This window comes from Leptonotus elevatus, chromosome 12, assembly GCF_054856555.1.
Source record: "Leptonotus elevatus isolate MCC_2025b chromosome 12, RoL_Lele_1.0, whole genome shotgun sequence".
NCBI lineage: Eukaryota > Metazoa > Chordata > Actinopteri > Syngnathiformes > Syngnathidae > Leptonotus > Leptonotus elevatus.
This window is the reverse complement of record NC_141250.1, coordinates 14,705,774-14,730,285: the sequence shown is the minus strand read 5'-3', so window position 1 is coordinate 14,730,285 and position 24,512 is coordinate 14,705,774. Positions and strand designations below refer to the sequence as shown.

At 42.0% G+C, this 24,512-nt stretch overlaps 1 protein-coding gene across 2 annotated transcripts; it reads left to right on the top strand.

The window, feature by feature from the left end:
- The first annotated feature begins 1,483 nt into the window (after positions 1 to 1,483).
- LOC147164703 (TSC22 domain family protein 1-like) lies at positions 1,484 to 23,923 on the top strand. 2 transcript variants are annotated; one of them, XR_015096710.1, is made up of 4 exons: positions 1,484 to 4,807; positions 20,926 to 20,977; positions 22,330 to 22,655; positions 22,779 to 23,923. XR_015096710.1 is itself a non-coding variant. In XM_086091590.1 (3 exons), the coding sequence occupies exons 1-3, from the start codon at positions 2,232 to 2,234 to the stop codon at positions 22,594 to 22,596; spliced, it is 2,895 nt and encodes a 964-aa protein (XP_085947716.1). In that variant the 5' UTR covers positions 1,484 to 2,231; the 3' UTR covers positions 22,597 to 22,674. The 2 variants fall into 2 exon arrangements, 1 of the variants encoding a protein (XP_085947716.1); XM_086091590.1 differs by lacking the exon at positions 22,779 to 23,923 and having other exon boundaries at positions 22,330 to 22,674.
- The last annotated feature ends 589 nt before the right edge of the window (positions 23,924 to 24,512 follow it).

Here is a 24,512-nt window from a genome sequence, read left to right as displayed (position 1 = left end):
GCTATGCCTATAATATACTGCATTTATGCAACAGAAGGCCAATTCCTACTTAATTTCTATACTTAAAAAATCAATTTTTTCTCATTTTCTCATGTAGTGTTCTAATTTTCTGAGATGGTGAATTTGGCTGGTTTGTTAGTCGTAAGCTTTATCATCCAAATTAGCACAACCGTTACATATTTCACTGTGTGTAGTAGGTGGGGGGCATTTTTGAATGAAAGTAATAAAATAAAGTTTTACATGATATTCTATTGCATTGAAATGCACCTTTTGATGGCAGATTTTTTTCTCTGCAAATAAGTGACAAGAATACACACATTTAGAATTTTGTCTGAACATATTGCACCACCACAATCTACGCTTGAAATTGTATTTCACACAAGACAGTGTAAAATATTCAGCATATATTCTGCATATTGTTGCTCCATACAGTATCAGAAAACTAGCCCTATCATTGTAAAGTGGGAGTTGTGGTCCGAATTTTACAATGAGAGTAATAAAAGAATATTTCATCATAACATAATCAAAGTCTTATTGTAAACAATTGAAAGACATTACAGACCGTATGAACGTGACGAATGGTAACTGACAAACGTGTTCGGCATTTTTCGACAACTTCCGCCAGTTTCGACATCGGACGCTCCCAGACTGCTTTATGTCTGGTAGCCGAGACCACAGACCTATAGACGTAGAATCATAATTGTGCGAGTTGGCCCGTTGCCGCAATACGCCGGCACATCCGCCATGATGAATGTGGCAGCTTGAATAAAATAAACGTCATAAAGCGACAACTCAAAAAGTCTCATTCATTATCGTATTTGGGGAAAAAATAAGCCACAAAATATTAACGTATGTGACCTTTAATGTGTTGATTAAAAATGTTTAATCCTTATGTGTTTAGGATAGAGGTAAGTGGAAAAAAAGTGAATTAGTTTTCATAATGCTTCATGAGCAGCTGCATGGGTTAATTTTATTTGCCACCCAGTGACGGTGGGAATGTGACTGTGAATGATTGTGTTGTCTCTATATGTGCCCCGTGACTGACTGTTGACCAATTCAGGGTATTCTGCATTTGCTTTCCACGACCCTGAACAAAAATGGTTGGTTGGATGGATGAATTTCATTTTATTTTTATAAGACATACATTGTGAGAAAAGTTCACAATCAGAGGATTAAATTCTTGGTAAATTAGTTAAATAGGAAATACTTTACTGTTAGGAGACTGGGAATACAAATAATTCAAAGTATTAGCCACAAAGTCAGCAAAGTCTTCTTATTCTAACGGCCAAAAATAAATCAAAGTCCAGTCATGAGACCTAAATAGCTTTGTGGGTAACAGTTGTTACGTTTTCACTGTCGGCGCACCCTTTGTCACATCCACTATGGTGGCCACGTTGACGTACGATTTGTCCCCTCAAGGTGGTGTCTATGTATATAATGTCTACAGCAAAGACCACGCTCGGGCGCCATATTGCCGAGCACTCCTCCTGCTCCCCGCCCTCCTTCCCTCCAGCCCGGGTCCCAGCACAGAGCGAGCCACAGCTGCGGTGCAGGAGGAGGCTACACTCAGACAGAACAACGCTACTGTTGGGAAGGACCGGTGATACAGCAAAACCAAGATCCACATCGTGGAAAATCAATGGGATGGAGTAAACCTTTTTACGCCACCGTTTAGTGACCGTATTGGTACTTACGTCACGGTGCCACGGATAAAAGGTCGCTTCATTTGTAGTTTTCTTTGAGAGAGAAGAGCTAAAAACGTCTCAGTGTAGCTTGTGTTTAGCTCAGCGGTGATGGATACGCGAAGCTAGCTTAGCCGACGTTACTTCTGTCAGGCGAGTAGCGGTTGCTGTAAATTCGCTTGGTTGCTCGTCTGTCAGCCTTGCTTGAACACGCCTGGTCTTTATAAGTATACAATATGATTGATCGTGACTAACAGAAGCACAAACTGAAAACGCCGGTGAATTACTACTGGTATCAGCTGACGCTAGCTCGCTAGCTACACGTAGAGCGGCCAGCAGTTTCGTGTGTCATTCTAACATTAAATCGCGACAGAGAAGCAAAAGTAAAACTTTCCCAGATATTTAAGAAAGATTGATAATTATAATATTTTCCTCGTTTTTTTTGGCCGTGTTGTCCGTTCATCGTAGTTTCGTCAAAACGGCGGCGTTAACGTGCTTCAACTTTGTTACATACTGTCAGAGACCAACTACCCCCCGGATTTTCTTAAAATGCATCATCCGGACCCCACTGGAGACTCTGGCAATGTTAGAAAGATGGCGCAGACGGCTGTCTTTCACAGAAGGGGTAGCAACACGAACAACGGGAGCGGCTCCTCGCTGTCAACACCGGTGGTCACCAACAGTCACGGCTCGGCTGCTGAAGAATATCAGACCGCCCTGTCGATGCAGTGCCAAACTCCAGCTGGCTCATCCTCCCCAGGTCCCCACCATCCTCCTTCCCACAGCCTAAATCTACATTCCCAGGCCACACAGTCTGCTGGGGCTCAGATGAAAAAGAAGAGTGGTTTCCAGATCACAAGCGTGACACCCGCGCAGATATCTGTGAGTACCAACAACAGTATTGCAGAGGACACGGAGAGCTACGATGACCTGGACGAGTCCCACACAGAGGATCTGTCGTCTTCAGAAATCATGGATGTTTCCCTTTCACGAGCTAATGACGCAGTTGGAGCGGAGAGAAGCTCCTCCGAGGAGACCCTGAATAATTTTCACGAGGCCGAAACTCCAGGGCTGCTGTCACCAAACCAGCCTTCGCACCCCCATTCTATGAATCAAGCGCCGCAGCATGGTGGGGGTATGGTTAACGGGACTGTGCATCGTCATCCTCATCATCAGAACCATGCCCAGGGCTACCCGCTTCCTTCTGGGTCCGTGGGCGCCGCAACGACCCTCGCCTCTGTCATTCAGAAAATGCCTTCTAATGTTGGGGTCTCTCACGAGGCTACCCCCGCAAACATTGTTTCCCAGCCTGTGGGGATGGTGGGCCTGGGAGCCGCTCCTGGAATGCACAGCTCCGCAACAGCCACTGCAGTTAGTATAGTTAATCCCCAGACCAGCAGTGTTAGTAATGTGAATATGTTGAGCTCTGCCAATGTGCCTGTGAGGGGGGGAATAAGCACGAGTGCGAGCAACAGCTCCGGAGGCTTTCCCCTCAATGCGAAAAGCGCCGCTGCGGGTGGTGGAGCTGGTTCTGCGGCATCTGGGGGCAACCTCATGACTAGCACCATGATTCAGCAACAACAAACTCTCAACTCTCACATCTCTTTGACGACGACAACCACTTCTGCTGTTACTGTCGCCAGTGCCTCTGGGGGGGCGTGTCTCTTGAGTGGAATCCAGGGGAGACACGGTTCTGCTCCACCGCAGGCTGTGACTACCCCTGTTACCGTCTCAAATATTCCCGCCCAACCTGCACCCGTGGTCGCTCCCACCAGTTCTCGCTTCAGGGTGGTGAAGTTGGACTCGAGTTCCGAGCCCTTCAAGAAGGGCAGATGGACGTGCACTGAGTTTTACGACAAGGACACCCCGAACTCCGCCTCTTGCTCATCTACATCTGACGCCGGCAGCATGCGCCAGTTTGTCTCTGAGAACTTTGCTGGGTGCTCAGAGAGGGAAAGCACAAGTGGTAGCTCTGTGAGTAGCACAGTGAGCCATTATATGGAAAATGTTTGCAGTGGCGAGCCTGGGGGACCCCCGATTTCCCAGCATGCACAGGAGTACGCCTTCCCTCCTCAGGGTTTCCAAGCGGTCCTCCCCAGTGGCTTGGTAGGGATGGGCGTGTCTCAGTCACAACCTCTTATAAACCCCCAAGATGTCCCCCATTCAAATATCAAAACGATCGCTTCGACTCCCTCAAACATGAAACCGCCTGTACCCGCGCACGGCCACCCAATCACCATGCCGATCTCCGCCGTACCCCAGCAACAGCTCACCTACGCCCAGGCAGTTGCGAATCAAACCCCAGGCTCCACACACGGCCTTGTGGGCGTTCCGCAGCACCAGCTTGGCTACGCCTCGCACCCCCAGCATCCATCTGCCGCCTCGGTGCAGATGAGACCCCCCGAGTACAGCCAGCCACATCAAGGTATTCCCCAAGCACCCGCATCGCAGCATCTATTGAACCAAGGTGGACTAAGTTCCTCGGGGCAAGCTAATGGAGCGTGTCAGATGATGGGGGGCCTCCAGCAGTCACAGGTTATCCTCCAAAGTCAACCCCAGCAGCCCTCATCTTTCCAGGCTCCGACTTCCAATACGGCCTTTCATGTTGGAGTCGCAGGTCAACCGCCTCCGAGCCACGTTGCCCACATGGATTGCCAGCAACAGAAACCGCAGTCGCTCCCAACTCAAATCCAAAACGTTGGTCTCTGCGCCCAGTTGCCCACCACGATCCAGAGCCAGGTGTCTGCGCCTAGCGTCCCCCCGCCGAACCCCGACCCCCATGCCCTGTCACAAGTTCTCAACGTCGGTAATAATAGAATGCTCCCATCGGGTGTTCCCCAGAGTTTGTCCCAGGACCTCAGCAGTGCCCAGGCCCTGGCCCACGCTGCGCAAGCTAGCGCCCTCTATGCTAGTCTGCCCACCTTCACGACCACTCAGCTGCAGGATGCCCAGCGACTCCTCCTTCAGCACCAGTCGGCTCTGCTGGGATTGCCGAAGTTTTCCGGAGTGGACCCAGGGTCCGGATCCAACGCTGGCCAGGGTCAAGAAGCTGAAGGCAACGCTGCCATCGCCAGTGCCTTAACTGCATCAGCTGGTCTCAAAACTCTGGATGGAGAGGAGGATGGGTAAGAGGCTTACTTTCTTTTCTACTCGCTTCTTTTGTCTCGAACCTGTTAATTGTTGTTTGACCAGCTCAACATTTGGGTACCAAGCTGCAGGGGTTCTAGTGGCTCCTGTCACCGTCTCAGCTGTGAGGGAGGAAGAGCCTTATTTGTTGGTTAATTAGTGGACAGTGACCAGGCTGCTCCAATCTGATCTTGTCCTCTGTCAGCGGGACATAACGCAGGGCTCATCTGGCTGTGACGCATCTTGTTTTTATTATCAAGTTGATTTGATGTTTTTACTAGACTGCCTACTTGAACCCTGACAGTCCACATGACTGCTGGATCACTTCCGCTGGGTCTCCTTGTGTGGTAATGCAGGAAATACCAAAAAAAAAAGTGTTTTTAAACAAAGGTTTAGGCTGTTTCTCTCATCAATGGGGTGACCTTTCAAGGGAAGAGATTTACTCGTTCACGCCGTAAACCTTCAGTAAAAGCTTATTGATTTCATTAAGAGCTCACTTGTGTCACAATCGCTCTTTTCCCCTCATTTGCTGTCCATCTTCTTCAGTCGTTGGGTTTTTTATGTTGGAGATAGTGTGCCTAAATTAAATGTTTTCTGATAAAATACAGCTATTGACTCAAGTAAAACACTTCAATTTTAGCACTTATAATTTTTTCCAATGCAGAACGTTTCATCACCTGAATTCAAAATGTGAATTAATCAGTGCCATCGTGGTTGTATTTTAGCCAGATTTCCCTCCGTGATTTAACGGAGACTGAAGGTTGGCTAATGTTATCACATGACGTGCAACTCTGAGGAATGTGAAATCTTTGCGGATCAGATGGATTATTGTCTTTGATGATAACCAGAATTTGGGGCAAACGAAAGCCTTTAGTACGATTTGAGAAAATTCGCCTTCCAGTATTGTGATCACAGCTCGCTTGTGTTAGTTTGTAGAGACAGAAGCTACCATTCATAACCAAATTGGATGGTGCACATTGGATAAAATGAACCACAATTACACAGCATAATGCAGTAAAAGTAAAGTTTTTGAGCAATGGCATTTAAATATTTTGGTTTCTATTTACAGTAGGGGGGGGGGGCATATTGGGGATTATCAGAGTGTCTCTTTTCAAACACGGATGAGGCTTGTTTTGCCCCTTTTTTGTTTGAACAATTTGCATATGTTTTATGGGGCCACTGATAGAGTGAATTAATGCACAAGCAAAACAAACAGTTGTTTCTCCACACAGCTTGCTTCTGTTTTTCTCTCGTCATTAAAGGACAACAGAAGGCACATTGTCTTTATTTGAGGCAATAAAGTGGTAGAATAAGACCAGTTTGGGGGACTGGATTGAGAAAACGGTCATTAAGTTATATGTTATGCTCAACCTGGAAAGTCATCAAGTCTTGTTCATATTTGACAAACGACAAGCTTTTTGCTCCCTATGAGAAAAAGGGTGGGTAATTGTCAGGTGAAACTGCTCGAGCCGTTATCCCGAAGATTAAATTTTTCGCTACAAAGTGCTGATGGCAGTGTCATTTTAACTCTGTGGGTGTGAGGTTTTGAGGTTATTGACATGGTGTACGTGCTGTTCTGTTGGTAAATACGTCCTCAGTGTGTGCACTGATTGCATAGCAGACATTGGGAGAGGCTTTTACGGTCTGTACAAGAATCTGTTTGTAGTTTTTGCTTGCTTAATCATCTTTTGCAAGTGTCTGCAATGCTGATTTTGGTCTTGTAAAAAAACAGTTGTCCTTACTTTAAAGCAAAACATATATATATTCTGCACGGTCATGTGGTATTACGGTATGCTCGCCTACTTAATATTCGGTAGAATTGAACTGAAGCGATTTACAAATGTGATGCTCTGTTTTATGGTTTGGCATGCTTGTTTTCATAGCCAGAACTTGTAAATTATCTTTCTTTTTATTTGTTGTAATTGTTTCCCATTACCTGAAAGCTTAGGGCCAAATCTACAGCCAGCCTTGGCACATAGCATTAATAAAGGTTTCAGTCTGCTCCTTGTAGAGGAGCAAGTCCCTCTCATCAACATGATGATCTTCATCTGGCAGGAATGTATTTGTGGCAGTTTCCCGTGGTGGGGAGGTCTGTGGGACGTTAAGTGCTTTCACAGTTTGTGCTGTCAACATATTTTCAAACTTTATTGGGGAGTTGAGGCTCCTGTGATAATAAGACAAACTATAATTAGGGTGTGACTTTAAAATTCATTGTTGCAAAGGAATTTTCTTTTTGTATCTATTAGATTAAGTTTAAAAAAAAAAGACAAATTTATGGGTTATTAAAGTAAATCTCTAGTTGTTACTTTATTTTTATTTTCATTTTTTACTATACCTTGAAACTCATCGGTCTCCTGGAGGTCTTTGGCCGGCCGTATCTCCCGAACCGTACGTCCTACCGGGGACATAAGGGAATCCCCGGACTCGTCTCGACGACAGCTTTCCAACGATGGCAGTGCCATCGCATTACGTTCCGGAGCTAGAGGGCCGACAAACCCGCAATTTTTTTACCCGGTATAGGAACAATCGCATGCAGGGTAAGTTTTTGCAAATCATCGGTCTCCTGGAGGTCTTTGGGGCGTCCGTATCTCCCGAACCGTACGTCTTACCGGGGACATAAGGCCATTCCAGGACTTTCCAACGATGTTGGTGCGTTCCAGAGATAGAGGCCCGACAGTTTCAATATTTCATGCCCGGGAACGCTCCAGCGTATTTATCCGCCATGGTGATCGAGCTTGCAGCCTCCGTGTTGAATGGCAGTTGCGGCAACTACGGAAGCCCAGCGGCGCAATCACGCGGGTCCCGGTGACGTGAAAGATGTACATTGAAAAGAATAGAACCGACAATATAACGGTTCTGGGAGATCTCGGTCCAAATAAATTTGCCTTGCTCTCCTGTACTGCACTCGCGCCCATGTCTGCCGTTGTTACTGCTCTATTGGCGCGCCACTAAAGCCTACGGCTACGGGTCCATCAATGGGCCAAATTTTAAACACTTGCGCATTGACTTTCCACCCGCGTTTTTTTTTTTTAACACACTAATTTGCGCGTAAATAATTAATCGAGATTATCGCGTTAAACTTGACAGCCTTAGTTAAAAGGGATTTAGGATCAGTATATGTTGTCTGAACATTTTGCACAGGAATTATTTTTGAATAAATTAAACCTTTAAGTAAATCTTTGTTAGGTTTATTAGATTCAAATCGTAATCGTCCTGAATGACTGAAAAAAATATTTTTATTTTCTGGTCATATCGCCCAGCCCTAGTTCTTTTTTGCACATACCTCTGTCGCTGAATACATTTCGGTGCACGTCGTTGGTACTAAAAATATCTGGTACAGTTTCATTTTTGTTTTTCTCTGGGTTGTCCGGTTTCCTCCCACATTCCAAAGACATGCATGTCAAGTTAAATGAACACTCCAAATTGTCCATAGGTGTGATTGTGAGTGTGGATGGTTGTCCGTCTCCGTGTGCCCTGCGATTGGCTGGCAACCCGTTCAGGGTGTGACCTGCCTACTGCCCGAAGTCAGCTGGGATAGGCTCCAGCGACACCCTTGTGAGGACAAGCATTTAAGAAAATGGATGGATGGATGTTTGAATTTTAAGCTGCAAGGTGTTTGGGTACTTTTGTAGTACTGGTATTCCATGCACCCCTAGTGTTGTATGGAATTAAGAAGTACTCTTTACAAAGGAAACTATGTGTAAATGATTACTAAAGGGCGTATTATCCAAAATGAGGTAGTTTTGTTGCTCTTGTACCAGCCGATTGAAAAGCAGTATAATCTTGCCCCTGGCGTTGCAGGCAGCCAGTGCATACTGGACCCGTTGCTCATTGTGTTGAGCTCAGTGTGATCCCCACAATTCACACACAGAGGAAGTGACCCAATCTGACCCAACACAACTTAGTCAGGCCCACTGAAGCTGATTGAGACCATGGCGGAGGACACAGCAGACACGACCAGATGGAACTAGACTGAGCATCGCTGGCCCAGCTCTTGTTAAATCCTCCTATTCTCTTGCTTAGGGGATGTTTTTGTTGTGAGTTGCAGGTTGAAGTTTGCCCTATCACAATCCTAATGTGGCATGGTCATTTCTTTTGAGGCATTTTTGCAAGGGCGGGACACAATTTGCTATCTGTGCCTATGCTTTAATATAGCGTTTTTCATCTCAGCTCCATAAACATGAAACTTGCAACACTGTCGGTAGTGTTTTTCTCACTTCAAATGTCACGTGACGAGTGCCTCTCCAAAAGTAAACAGCATTTGTTATTTGTTTTTCAGTAGGACCCCCCAAAACCCAAACCCACCCACTCACCCCCTGCATTCTCACTACACAGGCCAACCCAGAGAACACCAGAAATCAACAACAGAGCAGTGACGCGCTGTTAGTGGACATGTTTGCGATCTGTTCAAGCCCGCCTCCAGTGTTAACGGTAGGATGAACAAGGAAATCCTGAGCAGTTGTCAAGGGGCGTCGTAACAATGGAGGTTAAATGCTTTCACAGATGCTGGGTTTCTTTTGGGTCGCAACTCAGACAGGATTGTAATTGTGTTTCCACCCTGATTCTATTTTCAGTCTTACATAGCCTGTCCATTCTAATCAATATCTATCAGTAGAGACAAAGTGAATACAACTAGCATTTTGGGGGGGAAAAATTGCCCTCAACTTATTTGAAGAAATTTATTTAAATCACTGTTTCTTTGCTGTCTTTGCTGCTTCCACCTGAAGGTTTGTTCATCTATTAATAAACTGTATTGTTTCAGTTAGAGTGCACCAGCGGTACTAATGGATGTTAATGGGTAGTATTTTAAGCCATTTATTTATGAGAAAATTGCTCTGGCTTGCACCCTCTGCACAGACACAACTGACCACAGCATTTCATTATGACCGCTTGCCTTGAAAAAGCAAGCAAAATCTGTATTTAAAGTTTGCCTTAAAAAAAAGAAGAAGGTGCTTTTAGTTGTTTATTTGTATGAGTTGATCATTTAGCTAAATTAGGTAAGCAAGACAGAAATAATTGGTTTGATGCAGTGTAGTTCGACACAATATTAAACATGGCAATACCTAAGGGCAGTCAAAATGGAGGATTTTCTTAATTTTCTCTTAAGGCAATCAAAAGGCAGATGTTTTGATTGCTTTTACATGTTGACTCTTTTTAAATTATGATACTGCTTTTTGGCATACACTATTTCTTTTTAAGCCCATTTACACAGGTAATTTATACAGTAGAAAGAAGAATGTATATTCAAAGAGGTTTGTTCTACTATTGCAACTTTTTTTCTGCAAAATAAATGGTTTCTAATTTTTCATTACAAAAAAAATCTCACTGCTTGTTTCAAATATGCATTTTCTTTTTAAATTTCAATTGCTGCTGGGTCATTACAGTGCTTATTTACTTCTGAAATAGCGTGATTGGGACTGTAGCAGACTCATCAACAATGAGTTGACAGTTATAACCAGAACTGTGAAAGGCAGCTGGATAATGCTTTATAATCTCACAAACCAATTTTGCGGCACTTTGTAACAATTTGCCCCAAAATGTCTTTACAATAGCCTTTTTATTTAACCATTTATGACTGAAACATTTTTTAATTAATAGCTTAACACCTTAGCTGCTCATTATGGGAACTCCTGCAAGCCACTGGCTAATAGGATTCGGGTTCGAATTTCTCACCATCTATTTGCGGATGTGACGTCATGTGCACGTTGTGTACGTGAATAAGGGAAAATGCAGTTGTATTTTTTGGCCACAAGTGGCAGTAGCGATTAGAAATAAAATTTTCTGCATTCAGTAGCTTTAGCATTGATGGGGTGCAACGTAGGTTATGATAACTTAGTAGACTGAACAAAGGAGTTTTAAGTTTTCTTGATCGACTCTGGGTAAATGCTCTTATCACCAAATTTCTTCTGCATTGAGAAAATTGTGACGCTGCCCAGTGCCCACCCAGGACTGAATAATGTTGCAGCCAAGCACAGCACTCCATGTTTGACTTACTTGTCACAAGAAATGATTAATCAACAATCAATTCCTCGCAATTGGCCAAATGATCAATTTGCCATGGAGTGCTAGTCCAGTTTTCAGCAGTGATTGCCCTTTCTTAACAGTCTCTTTTGGCTCATTCCCAAATGCCTTTGTGCCAGGTTAGCACTGTCTCTGAAGAGATTCCCATGGAAAAGTGCTCAACAGTCATCACGCGTGTTTGTTATGATGAAGTAAGCGCTCTGCCTATACCAATACTGATTTCACACGCAATTATTCCGTTTCAATCGTGTCTAGGACGGAGGTCACCGTTTGATTTATCATGCACCTCCTTCATCCAGCACTATGAAATCACGTTGATGTTTTTTTCCGGTCGTAGTTGTCTGGCAGTGTCATGCCGCTAATCACGCTGGCAATGTGCTGAATCATGCGTGGCATTCCTGTGGCCGCAACACTGTCCAGTTAGCTTCGGAAATGCCCCCCCCCCCCCCACACACACACCCCGCCACCACCACCTCCAACCCCTACAGCGATAACTTGACTGTAGGTGTCCAAATTTAGCCACTGTATCCTCCCTTTTTATTTTAAATTGGTTTTAAGTACAGTTCTAACACTTCATTAGTGAACACATGCGATTTGTTCAAGAACCGCAGAGCGAGCTGTTGCTTATTTATTTGTTTATAAATTAATGGTGTCTGTTGCAGACCTTCTGGGCAAAAAGTAGGGTTTCAAAGTCCTCCAGTCTTGCTTTGTGTGAGATAATCCCCTCCTCAATGCACTGTGTTGCTGAATATGGAAGGCGACAGGAGGGGGTTGGTGGGAGTTGAAGTCTTTCTTACCCCCCCAGCTTAATCTTCAGTAGTCTAGCCAGCTGCTTCTCTTTTATGTTGGGTGATTTGATGTCTGTTGTCCTGTAGGCATTCTTTCACTTGTCTTAAATCTAAGTGGGTAACTAACTACAGCAGTCTGATGCTCAGATTATTATTATTATTTTTTTACTCAAAGTATGTTTTGGTTAAAATACTCATCCATATACAAAAATGCTCCCATTTAGCCCTTGAAGGTACACACACATGACTTGCAGGGCCACTGAATAGTTTCCATAGACTTTCAGCTTGTAAAGAAGGCAATACTGCCCCCTTCTGGTCAGCAAGCTCAACGTGCTGCTCAAAGGTGTGCCCTTTAATTTTTTAAAGGCAACATAATTGTCCTAAACCCGGAGTGCCATATCAGCGTAAATGCCAACCTGATGCTACAGACTTGAAGTGAACCTGCAAAACAGCATTGGGATTATTTTAGAACTGCTGTCTTACGAGGTTTTATCTGTCCCTGGGCAGGTTGATGTTAGAAAGAGGTATACAGTTAAAGCAATATACTAATAATAACCACACAGGCCATGAGTTGCAGCAGAAAATCAGCCCTAAAACAATAAGCAGTGACCAACTACTAATTAAGTGCTTAGGGACAGAAAAAAAGGTTTATTATGCAAATTCTCAATGAAGAATAAGGAACGTGCACAGAGAATTTCCTCGATTGCCATCAAAGGCTCCTTGCTAATAAATACACCACCCTAAATTGCATGTTACCCTTTTGCGCATAGCCCCGTGCACTTAACTTATTGCCACTTTACATTATCTCTATAAAGTCCTTCTTTATATTATTATGTTCTTTGCCTTTTAGAAATTAACATTGCTGAATGTTTTATCAACATCCGGAGCACTTGAGATAAAGCAGCAAAGCTTTTCTAATTTATTTAAATTGTTCCAAGGCTGTAAGTGACGAACTGACATGGTTGAGAATGTAATTTATGTGTGTGTGTTTTTGTGGGCCCATGTGCAAAGAAATAGAAAATAAATAAGCAGAAGATGGGTGGATGGAGTTCAAAATAAATACTTATGACTCAAAATGTATAGTAATTGAAATGTATAACCACGTAATCATTCAGCAAACGTGTACCCTACATTTTCTTTTATAAAAAAAAATAATAATCATTTGAATTGACCATGATCTATTTTTTATTTTTATTTTACATTTGCCACAAGGTGGCACTGCTCCCCAGCAGCCTGGAGCAAATACAATGAGTGTGTAAGGCGCTTCATATGAAGTGATAATAGCATGTGTAGAATTTCTATGAGCTGTGATTGAGTCTGGATCCCCCCCGCCCTTTAGTATAAGAACATTTGGAATATTTGTATTTTTTTTTTTAAATAAGCTTTCAAACTACAGTGTTTATGATTTTTCTGTCAAATAGAGTTGATGAAAAATACTGATGTAGTATCTTGATGGTATAGGATGGAATGCAGTGTTGGTCTTCTTCACTTTTCTGTATTTGTTCCTTCAGTGTTATTAATTGATTGCTTTATTTGAACTTGCATATTTAAATGAAATAGGAGGAGCTAACCTTTTGTAGTCCTGCACCCTAAACACTAAGTTACAAAATAATTAATACAATAATAGGTCATTCATGCAAAAATATACTAATGTACTGTATATATTCAGTGATTGTTATAAAAGCCAATATATAAACATAAATATTGTGCACAGCCCACACTTTATACATGCATAGTCATACATCTACTTTATGCTTATCCCATAAACCCACTATTTAATTCATACAGAATTAATAAGGCCCCACCTCATTATTTTTGTATTTCTACGTAACTGTTTCTGCTTGGTTTTAGCTTTTCACTTAACCCATCCCATCGTTTCACCCCGTGCACTATACTACAAAAACAGCTTTGGGTCATGTGCATACCTAATGATTTTAGGATTAATAGACCCTGAAATAAAAACCTTTTTTGTACATGACCAAGCAGATTATTTCTTGCTCTGTACATTAATTGTGCAATTAATCAAAATTAAATTACAATTTTGATTATTACACTCCACAATAACACAATCGGCATAATCGTAAACAAAAATAAAAGATTACTATACTAATTTTTGAGTTGTTTAACTTGAGATATTTGCACCTTTTTATTTTATTTTAAAATGACTAATTTAATTAATCTTGTTTAGTCCTAAAGGAACTTGCTTAATTTTTTAAATGTTTCAAACCAATTTATTTGTCTTAATATTTTCTTGTTTTGTACCAAAAACAAATTATTGTCTTAATCGTAATTTCAACTATTACCAAATTAATCATGATTAATATTTTCTTCTTCTTTAATCGAGCAGCCGGGAGAACTTTTTTTTTTTTTAATTAACCATATAAGGGAATTTTAGGATTCTGGGTTGTAAAAATAAATTGTTGGTGTTATCTCATAAACAACATTGGCCTATTTGCATAATTCTTGTGTGTGCATAATGGTTCAAATGAACTTCTGCATGTGTTTCTGAACAGTATTCTAAAGACGGTACACTCAAGTGAATTATAAAGACCATGTCATTTATAATCTTGATTTCAGAGCATGTTTCACTTGCATAAACTGAAGGCACAATTTGTGATCATAAATATCAAGAAATATCAAAACAGAAGTTCCAGGCAGGACTAGCATAGAGAATAGTGAAATCAGTCTGGTGGGTTGTAATAACCTGTCTGTCCAGTGCCCAAGCCACGCTGCTTGTTTGCTACTAAGCTGTACTTATGATAGCGCTGCTGATGTCGGGCCTTGACGGAGGAGGTCCTATTTAGTTAATCCACTGCTAGCTTTACTGTATGTTGTCTTCACTTGTGACTTGTGATCTTGCGTCGGGGCAATGTCAATCATCACAAAAGCGCACCGTTGACTATTAGCCATTTCACTAGCTCATCATCCTGCAGTCGAGACGTATAGTAGTTTTTAGCATTTTAGCCAATTTTGGACTAAAACCCCCATAAAGTTTGCCGCTTAAGTGGGCGGTGATGTTGCTGAGGAATCGTTTTCTGGTTGCCGCACTTTGCATTATTCTGTCCAGTATAAACTTGACGTGCTGTGTTGTTGGGCTGCTAATCCTTATAATGTCAGTTTTCACTCCGCATAACTCATAACTGCTGCACACGCACTCTTATGTAATGTGGATCTTCTGTTGAGTGTCTGGGTTGAAGTGTCTCGTTGGTGCTGTCAGCAGAAGCCAAAGGCCGACCGCCTCCACTTTTGAATGTCTTTACTTTTGGTGCAGTCGGAAACACATTTCGAGATGCATCATTTACTATATTGTAATATTTGTGGTCGTTCTGAGGCTAAAGTGTCTCCTGTATCCCTGTTCCTTCTGTGGGTACGAATGATCGGGTGATAGGTCAGGACCGTTCTAGCACGGTCTAGCTGAATGTCACTTCCTCCTCCTCTGCCACCCCTTGCCTGCTTCGTTATGACAACTAATGGCGTGCTGCCGTCAGCCTAAATGCTCCCATAGAATCCATCTCTCTTGGAGGCTAAAGTGGCCACTCATCATTCCGAGCCAGCTCTCTATGGTTGGCTCACTCAGTTGCACTGTCATTCTCCATAGTCAGGGTTTGTCTATGGGAAACCACTGCCAGGCCTTACTGGTAAAGTCTGTGCACACACTAAACTATCAAACTACAGCACAGCCAAAAGCCTTTGCAATTCAACAATTCAATAGGTCTCGTTTTTCATTGAGGAAAAGAAGCTGCCTAATTAACCCATTCGCTGCCATTGACGACGATAGACGTAAAAAATTCATGTGAACTATTTCTTTAACATGTTTTTAATTTCATAATTGTTTTCATGAAAGCCTAGAATTTTTGTATTGTACATTTATAACAGATATAAAAATTATCATGCGATTAATTACGATTAAATGCACCTTATTTTTAATATATATTTTTTTAAATTAGGCCCGTCAGGCGATAAAAAATTGTAATTGTAATTACTCACATGACTAGGTTTTCATACTCTTGTTAGCAAAAGTGGAAACAAATGTTAAACTAATAGAAATAGTTCAAATTAATTTTTGACGTCTGTAGCCATCAATGGCAGTGAATGAGTTAATACGCACACCTTGATGATAGTGTGTTGATCTCCTTAGGCCACACCCTCCCTCATTACATAAATACACAGCACCTGACATACTTAAATCCACTAAGTGTTCAAGTTTAGCAAACTATACATAAAGATGATGATGTGATGTGGTCAAAATACTCACTTTCCTAATAATTATGCACACACACAGTGTATGGCGGCAAATGGCGAATAACGGAAAATATCTATATCTTCATGGTATATTATTATCCTGATATAATCTTGCCTATACCATGAGATTTTTGAGCATATCGCCTCGACCTACCACGGTGTATTTGTTGTAGCGGTATCAGTCTAGAAGTAAATAAAAGTAAATATAACCAACTCCCTTTTTGCAGAGATGGCGACTGGCAAGATCCGGTCCTCGAGGGCTGGAGTCCTGCAGGTTTTGGATATTTCTCTTCTTCAACACAGCTGATTAATGATCAGCTCATCAGCAAGCTCTGCATAAGCCTTACAACGATTGGGTTAATTGGACTCAGCTGCAGTTCGAGTAAGGAAACCTCTAAAACCTGCAGGACTCCGGCCCTCGAGGACCGCAGTTTGCCGCCCTTAAGGTCTATTTGGGATGAAGTGTTTATGTGGACAATGCTTGTTGATGTAATTGTAGCAGAAGCATTTACTTCCTTTTACTAAAAACTGTTGACAAAGCTTTTATATATAAAAAAAAGGAAGGAAAGAAAGAAAGAAAGAAAGAAAGAAAGAGAAACTTGTCGTCAGCTGCCCCAGAAAACCCACAGTAAGATCTGTGACCGTCTGCCTTTGTCAAACCGTCGCCTATTTGAAGTTTTTTGTCATTCGTGGTCATGCATGAAGTTGCTGAGTTAAAGTAATAACGGTGTGGCCCTCCCCAAAGTCATGTGATGCTGATTCACCCAGACAGATGAAGTCTGTTAGGACAAGTCAAATCCCCAGCATTGTGCTCTTCCCATACCTGTTATTTCTTGGTCGGCTGTCGCTATGCCGTCGTTGGCTCTGTGAGATTCTGTTATGGTTTCTCTCTGGCAAGGTTTTGGGCTGTCTTAAGGCAGCCTTTCAATGAGAAATGACAAGATAAGACCCTGAGGCACACACTCTTTTTAATCTGGTCTTTCATAGAGTGAAATGCTGGCTCCAGGGTCGACCAATTCCCCCCCCCCCCTTTTTTTTACCCTAATGTGCTTTTTATTTTTATTTTTTATTTTTACAATTTGCACCATCCAGTCCAAACAAAAGGTATCACGTTTCAGGCATCTGTCTAAAGTGTCTGATCATGTGTGTTTATAAATATTTGTATTGCATTTATGCTAATAAGTCTGAAGTTGGGGGTTCAAAACCGGGCTCCAGCTCCCCCCCCCACCCCCCACCTTCTAAAAACATGTTTCTTGGGTGAATTGAAGTGGTGATGAATGATAAGCAGTACAGCAAATTTGAAGAAAAGTTAGGTTGTAGATATTTGGGGAATTCTGATGTGATGGCGTAGATTTGAGCGTATACTCTCCGGGAAGGAGGCTTTGTGGTGGAGGAGCAGGGAAATCATTGGGCCACATGCTAATCTCTGTTGATAGTTTATGTAACTCGCTCTGTCACATGATCACACGTCACTACTCACCCAGCTTCTGTCTGGTAATTCACCCGCAGCCATTCAAACACAAATAGATGACGGAGGGAAATGGGGAGAACACACACAGGAACCCGTGTCAACCTGGTTTTCTATTTTCTAGTGCCTGTGAAGTTGTTACCACTAATACATCTGTAGGCAGCTTGTTTGGATCCCGCCGCCAAATTTGTCAAGAAGCAGGGATTTGTAAGTAGCCTTAAACAAAGAGAGTCGGGGACACACTCTTCGACTTTGGATTCTAAATGTTCCTTCAGACCGAAGACCCCATGAGAGTGCGCGGTGTGCGTGTTCAGGGCCATGACGAGATGGCAATGAAGCTTTTGTTCTGGGAGCTGGAGCAGCATCTCAAAAGGTAAACTATAGAAGGACTACAGTAGCGCTGCCTGGCCAATCACCACAAGAGCTGAGCACAAAAGGCTCTAAGGCCGTATTGTGTGTGTGTGTGCGTAGCTCGCTGTGAACTTTCTATTCATTCATTCATGCTGCCAACGCTTGTATGAACGTTGAAAGATGTTATCACATAGTAAGCACTGTAAATTGGTGTCCAGTGATACAATATATTTTCAGTGAGTACAAAATGGTGTAAAACATTAATTCTCTATGAAGCTTTGAATAATTCAACCCCTTACTGGCATAGCTAGGTTTGCCATATTTAGCTTTTATTTATTTATTTATTTATTTATTTTGGTAACCACTGTGCCTCCCTCATGTTACTCCATCTGGTTTCACATGTAGTCACCTACCCTCCTCACCACAGTAGCCTAAAGGAAGACATGAAGCATTCAATCACTACTTTCTCTTGCAATATATTTACCAGGTCGTGCTGGATTTATTTTTATTTTTTTAAATGAGGCTGAAGCTGGTTTTACTGACTAGCAGGATTGTGCGTTTGCAGTGGGTGCACCTGCATTGTGTACATGTAAAGATGAAATGTATGCACCTTTTGTCTGTAAGCATGATTTCCAGGTACATGCAACAATCCTTTGTAATGACATTTCTGGTCCTGGGCTTCAAATGATTCACGTATACAGTATTAGGTTCTAATAGGGTTGAAAATATGTTTTAAAAGTGTGGTTCCAAGAGAGGATCTCACTCGCCAATTGTTTCATACAGTATAGGTTACATCCGTGCAAAGCAACAAGATTTTAGATTAACCTACGTGGAAAAAAATAAAATAATAAGCCATGTTATCACTTCTGCTTATTGATCCAATTCCCGATTTACTGGGTAATGACTGTTTGAATGCTTACAAGTCAACTGGTCTTTAGCCTGATGGCTATTTATAGTAATCAAAAATAGATTTAGATTTTCACATAGGCATATGGAGACGAATCATATTTGCCATTTCAAAATTCAAAATTCAATTTCTGACTCTCTGGATGTTGGTGTAGTTTTGACGTCTAACAGAATGGAATATGAAGTACTAGCAAAATAATTGTAATCTTAACTGGACAAAAATTACATGCACTTGTGGTTCAACATCTTGTCTCGCATTGGTGTTGCATTTTTGTACGAGAGCTTCACTGCTTTTCTTCCCGAAGACCTCGAGTCGCACAGTCTATTTGGGTCTATATAATTGGCTTTAGCTCATGATCATTCAAAAAAAAAAAAAAAAAGAAAGAGTGCGGAAGAGCTCAGTGTCTTAGAGGTTCTTGCTAAGCTGGTTATCGTAAGCGTTTTCCTGGGATTGGATCTTGGTAGAAGACATCAAAACAACCACTCGGGTGCTAAAATTACGCATCGCTGGCGTCTAATACACCAGCATAGCAATAGCATGTCTTCTCTGTACTGCACCATGCATTTGATATTCCCATATTAGCTCTATGTCTGTATCTCACAACTAAAGTTGGGCAAGTACATTATAAAAATGAACATAAATATAGCTAAACTTTGCCATCATCAGCTCAACTTGTAATTCAACCTCTGTCACATCTGAGATCATTTATAGTCAACTTCACCTTTATTGTATTGTGTGTGAGAATGTCATTACTACTGTGGTTTCAGCCAGTCACTTAAATAATTGAGTTTATACAGATCCCGCAACTTTTAAAGAGCAATTCAAGATAATGTGTCATAACTTCACAAAAAAAATGTGTGCACATATGGAATATTGGATAGTTGCCTTCAAGGTGTGTGTGTATGTGAGAGGCAGGAGTGGTGTGTGGGAAGTGACAGAGAAAGGAGAATTTGTGGCCTTTCCATGGGCCAGATGGAACTTTTGGCCCAAATATTCTTTGTGCTTTTCATCAAGACAGTTGGGCTAAGCAAGCACTTGTTAACAATTTACAATACAATTCAGTTTCAATTATTGGACTCTTGGTCAGCTAGTATGTGCTGGTTTGTGTGCAAGCAGAGGGCAAGTTATTTTTTTCCCTTTGAGGGATTATAATTGGTGTAATAAATTATATGCGATTTTAAAAATTGATGACACTAGATTGTCTGGCAATTTTTTTTTTAGTAGTTCCATACTCGGTCTCCTGCTCCATAACTGACATTTTCCCTCCTTATCAAGGGATACTCGATCTGTTACTGAATAAAATGGAAATCAAATAAGTGTGCCATCGAATGAGCTCACTTCATATGCAGTGCTATACAAGCCCACATGGGGGCAACCAATGCATATGCTTTACTGTACACGGATGCATCGCCTGTCATCACTATTGATGCCGTTGGCACACAGTAGCTATGTTAAAATAGGACATGGCCATAAAATATTAAATTGTGTTTAACTGTTTATTTTAAAAGGGATACTCAAGAAAAAATATATATATTATAAAAAATTAAGGGAGAAATATTGTGCTGTAAACGGAATATCCGCGACTTTTGCCACTCTGCTCGCTTTTCACACGCTGATTCTTTCTTTTTGTCAGTCTCATCCGGTTCTTCCCGGTTTCATCCACCTCATTTTGGGCTACTGGAATATTCTATGCAAATATATGTCAACTGAGCGGCAGGTGGGGGCGTTTTTGAACACATTATGCAAATGAGCGCCGTCTCGCCCAATCGGGGATCAGCGCTCCCTGCTACGTCACGGTAGACATCACGCGAGCTTGTCCTGAGCTGCGGACGTCGGGTGCTGTGCTGTGCTGAGCGGAGCAGAGAGATGAGCTGACCTTGAGTCGTGTGTGCGTGTCTTGTGGTTCTCAATCCGAGCGTCTCGCGTGGATGTGTCTCGGGGAGCTGGTCGCGCTGTGTCCGTGTCGGGCCACGGACTCCCTTTGTTCACGAACTCGTGCTCCCGTAACCTGCAAAGCGGCATGAATACGCCTTGCTACACCGTGGCTATGGATCTAGGCGTCTGCCAGCTCCGAAATGTCTCCATCTCGTTCCTGTCGTCGTTGCTGAGCGCAGAAAGCTCGCACGTCAAGCTCGATAGCAGGTAAAGCTGCTCGCACCCGTTGGCTAACGGTTAGCTTTGTTGAGCTGCCTCGATTCACCTGCAGCCGCAGTGGATGCTCAACTGGGGGTGGGGGGGAAATGGCCTCATTGGGAACAGATGTGAAATGTTAATATACGTCGCGTAGCTCTGTTGTGCCTTCATATTCATTTCCTCTCGTTTTTTTTATTTTTCTTACAGCTCGTCGGGAGCCAGTGTTGTGGCCATCGACAACAAGATTGAACAGGCAATGGTGAGTTTAGACCTCTTTTATATCCAGTAATACACTTGAAAGAGCTTGCGTGATAAATGCCGTTTTGTGACCGTTATTAGGCTACTTGCAAAAACGAAACGAAAGATCGGCCGTTTGAAATGCCATAAAGATGTATGAAGAACATTTGTTTCTCAAAATAGAATCGAATGAAGAAATAATGTACGTGTATGTTTCTCATTACAGCTTTAAACTGCCTGTGCTCGTAAAGCACAATCTTACTATTTTACTCTTTGAACCACGGCGTTTTAGTTAGATTTGACCTTGTATAACTCGTTTAATATTACTTATTTGTATATTACTGTAGTTTCTTTTCCCGAATGTGAGCTGACTTTACTGCCGTTCTGTTGTTGTCGTTACTCTCAGCTCTGTTGCTAAGCAAGCCGAAATATTCAGTGTGGGTAAAAAAAATATCCAGAGCGCTGATTGGCTGAATGTGGACTCTTTTATCGTGAATGTGGACTCTTTTATCGTTAAGTCATGCCACATTTAAGTGTGTAAAGTGCTTTGATCATTTTCGGTATTTATAGTTTTATTCAGATAGTGTGTGTGTGTGTGTGTGTGGTGGAGGGGGGCGTTAACTGATCTGAACATATTTAAGGCATTAAAAGCCTTCTCCAGGACACCATGATAAAGTTTAAGACTTCACATTCGCTAACTATAACCACTACGTGGGCGCCATAGACTCCATATTATATCACGTTATTATAAGAAATGTTGGATAAATAAAGTATGAAACATTTTATTGTGCTCGCAAGTAGCGTTGATTATTGTATTGTAAAATGCTGACTTGTACCGTACTAGCACTCAACTAAACAAAATACTGACAAGCTCATTATTTTTCTGTGTTGAACAGAATTTGTCATTTTCAGGACTGAACTGTGGTTTGAATAATAAAGCATTATATGTACAAGATAATTAGGGCTTTACTTTTGGAAGTAAGACATGAAGGTTCTGTGAACACATTGCTATCATTCATAACTTATAAGAGTCAATAAAAGCTAAACATATAATGTTCCAAACTTGCGTGTTCAATCCATTCTATGATTATCCGCAGTTCACTTTTTCATAGGTGCCATGCCTTTACCATCCAAATTTGTGTGTGTGTTTTATGCATAACATTGGTCAAAATGAGCTGTGACCTTGTTTGTTTATGACATCATGCCCAAATGCTCACGCTGAGCTAACACTAGCTTGAGCTTCTGATGCTTTTTTGTCTTTTGGTCCGAAACCAAACACACACTTTTGGGGCATTTTAGTGCCTGACGATTTTCGGTGACTTAAAATCACATTATGTGACAGTGTCATAACACATCTGACTTTGCGTGTTTCAGGACCTGGTCAAGAGTCACCTGATGTATGCCGTGCGCGAGGAGGTGGAGGTCCTGAAGGAGCAGATCAAGGAGCTGATCGATCGCAACTCCCAGCTGGAGCAAGAGAACACCCTGCTCAAAACGCTGGCCAGCCCGGAACAGATGGCTCAGTTCCAGGCGCAGGTCCAGACCGCCTCCCCGCCCGCCGCCTCCTCAACGGTCGGCACCCCGGGTTCCGTGTGTACCCTCGCTCAAGCCGCCTCGCACACCACCGGCCCCTCGGCGTAGCCCGGCGCACGCAGACTGACTCAACACTACTTCCGCTAACGCAACTGAGCTGACGACGACGAGGACGAGGAGGACGAGGAGGAGGAGGAGGAGGAGGAGGAGGAGGAGGAGGAGGAGGAGGAGGAGGAGGAGGAGGAGGAGGAGGAGGAGGAGGAGGAGGAGGAGGAGGAGGAGGAGGAGGAGGAGGAGGAGGAGGAGGAGGAGGAGTTGATGATGCTGTTGATCCAAGAATTTGCACATATTTATCCCTGAGAAGGATGCATCCAGTGGGACAAGTGCTGCACAAGGCGACAATCGTGCGACTCATCGAACATTTGCCAAAAAAAAAAAAAAAACACCCATGGACATATCAGCTGAATGTCTTCTCAACAATAAGCAAAATCACATACTTTGAACACAGATGCTGAAAAGATCACTGTGCCTGTGTGTGGCTCTTAGGCGATGTCAATTGTACTAATGTTACAAGATGGAAGAAGAGGGTTTTTGATTTTTTTTGTTGTTGTTGATTTTGTCATTTGTTGTAAATAAACATGTCTCTCATGCCTAGAAGCTAATGTTACATTGAAAGAAAAGGCCTTCCTAGAATGACAAATAACGAATGTGAGCAAGACCAAGTCCCCATCTGGAATGGGGGTGGGGGTGTGGGGGTGTCCCGAAGCTCTTAGCAAAACAGCGGCATGGATTGTGTTACCCGGCTTTGGTGAAACAAACTAGAGATGCTTTCTTACTATATTTTCAGTATTTCTTTTCACATTTCTTAGCTCTGCAGTGGCATGGAAACGAAACATTGTTTGGCAGGCAAAGGAACATGTATATTTCTGTATAGTGTAAGTAAACATGTAAAATAGTGTGAGGAAGAGAAAACAGATGCGTCAGTATCTTGGTCACATGGCGTAAGCAGCGACGTGCTTACCTTGCCCGAACTGTTGTCTATTTTTAAAAGCTTGTATTTTCAGGATCTAAGGCGTTTGGTTATTTAAACTGACAATGGTGCAGCCAACAATGTTATCTATAACCGCCACTGCCACATTCACTCTTACTGTAAAATCATTTTCTCTTTTCTGATATATTGCACTTTTTTTTTTTATGATTTAGTGTTTTGTTTTTGGACAGTGAAATAATTCCGGATGAACAGTATATGAATATCTCGACATTAGAAGAAACAAAGCGCAACTTCTTGATGTTTTTCCATTACATTCTGTGTATCGGTTGTATGCTCATGATGTTTTGTGCATGTTTCTGCAAGATTGGATGAGAAGTTGTAACATAACATACAGCAATTGCACTTGAAAGCTGCACTCAACTTTCATTAAAATGCTAAATAAGTGCCCGGTGTTTTTGTGGCCTTGCTTCTTGGTGGTTGGGGAGGAAGGTCGGAAGCAATTTACATTTGTTCTTGTTGAAAATGTATAATAAAATCTGACTAGAAAAAGGTGTAAGATTGACCTAATTAGGTGCACACAATTTAATTAATTCTTTGCCATTGATGGCTATAGACGTCAAAAATTCGTTTGAACTATTTCTATTAGTTTAACATTTTTTTTCCACTTTTGTTAAGAGTATGAAAACCTTAAAAATAAATATTGTACATTTAGAACAGATATAAAATTTGTGATTAATCATGAGTCAACTCGTGAAGTCATGCGATTAATTAAGAAAAATTTGTAATCGCCTGACTCCCCTAATTTTTAATCTTTTGTTCTTTTTTTTTTTAATAAAGTAATTTTATTTATTTTGCTTAAATTTTTTATTAAAAAAAAGGTAAAAAATTAGGGGCCTCAGGCGACTAATTTTTTTAAATCATAATTAATCACATGACTTCACTAGTTAACTCACGATTAATCACAAATTTAAAATCTGTTCTAAATGTACAATTTAAAAAAATCTAGGTTTTCAAACTCTTAACAAAAGTGGGA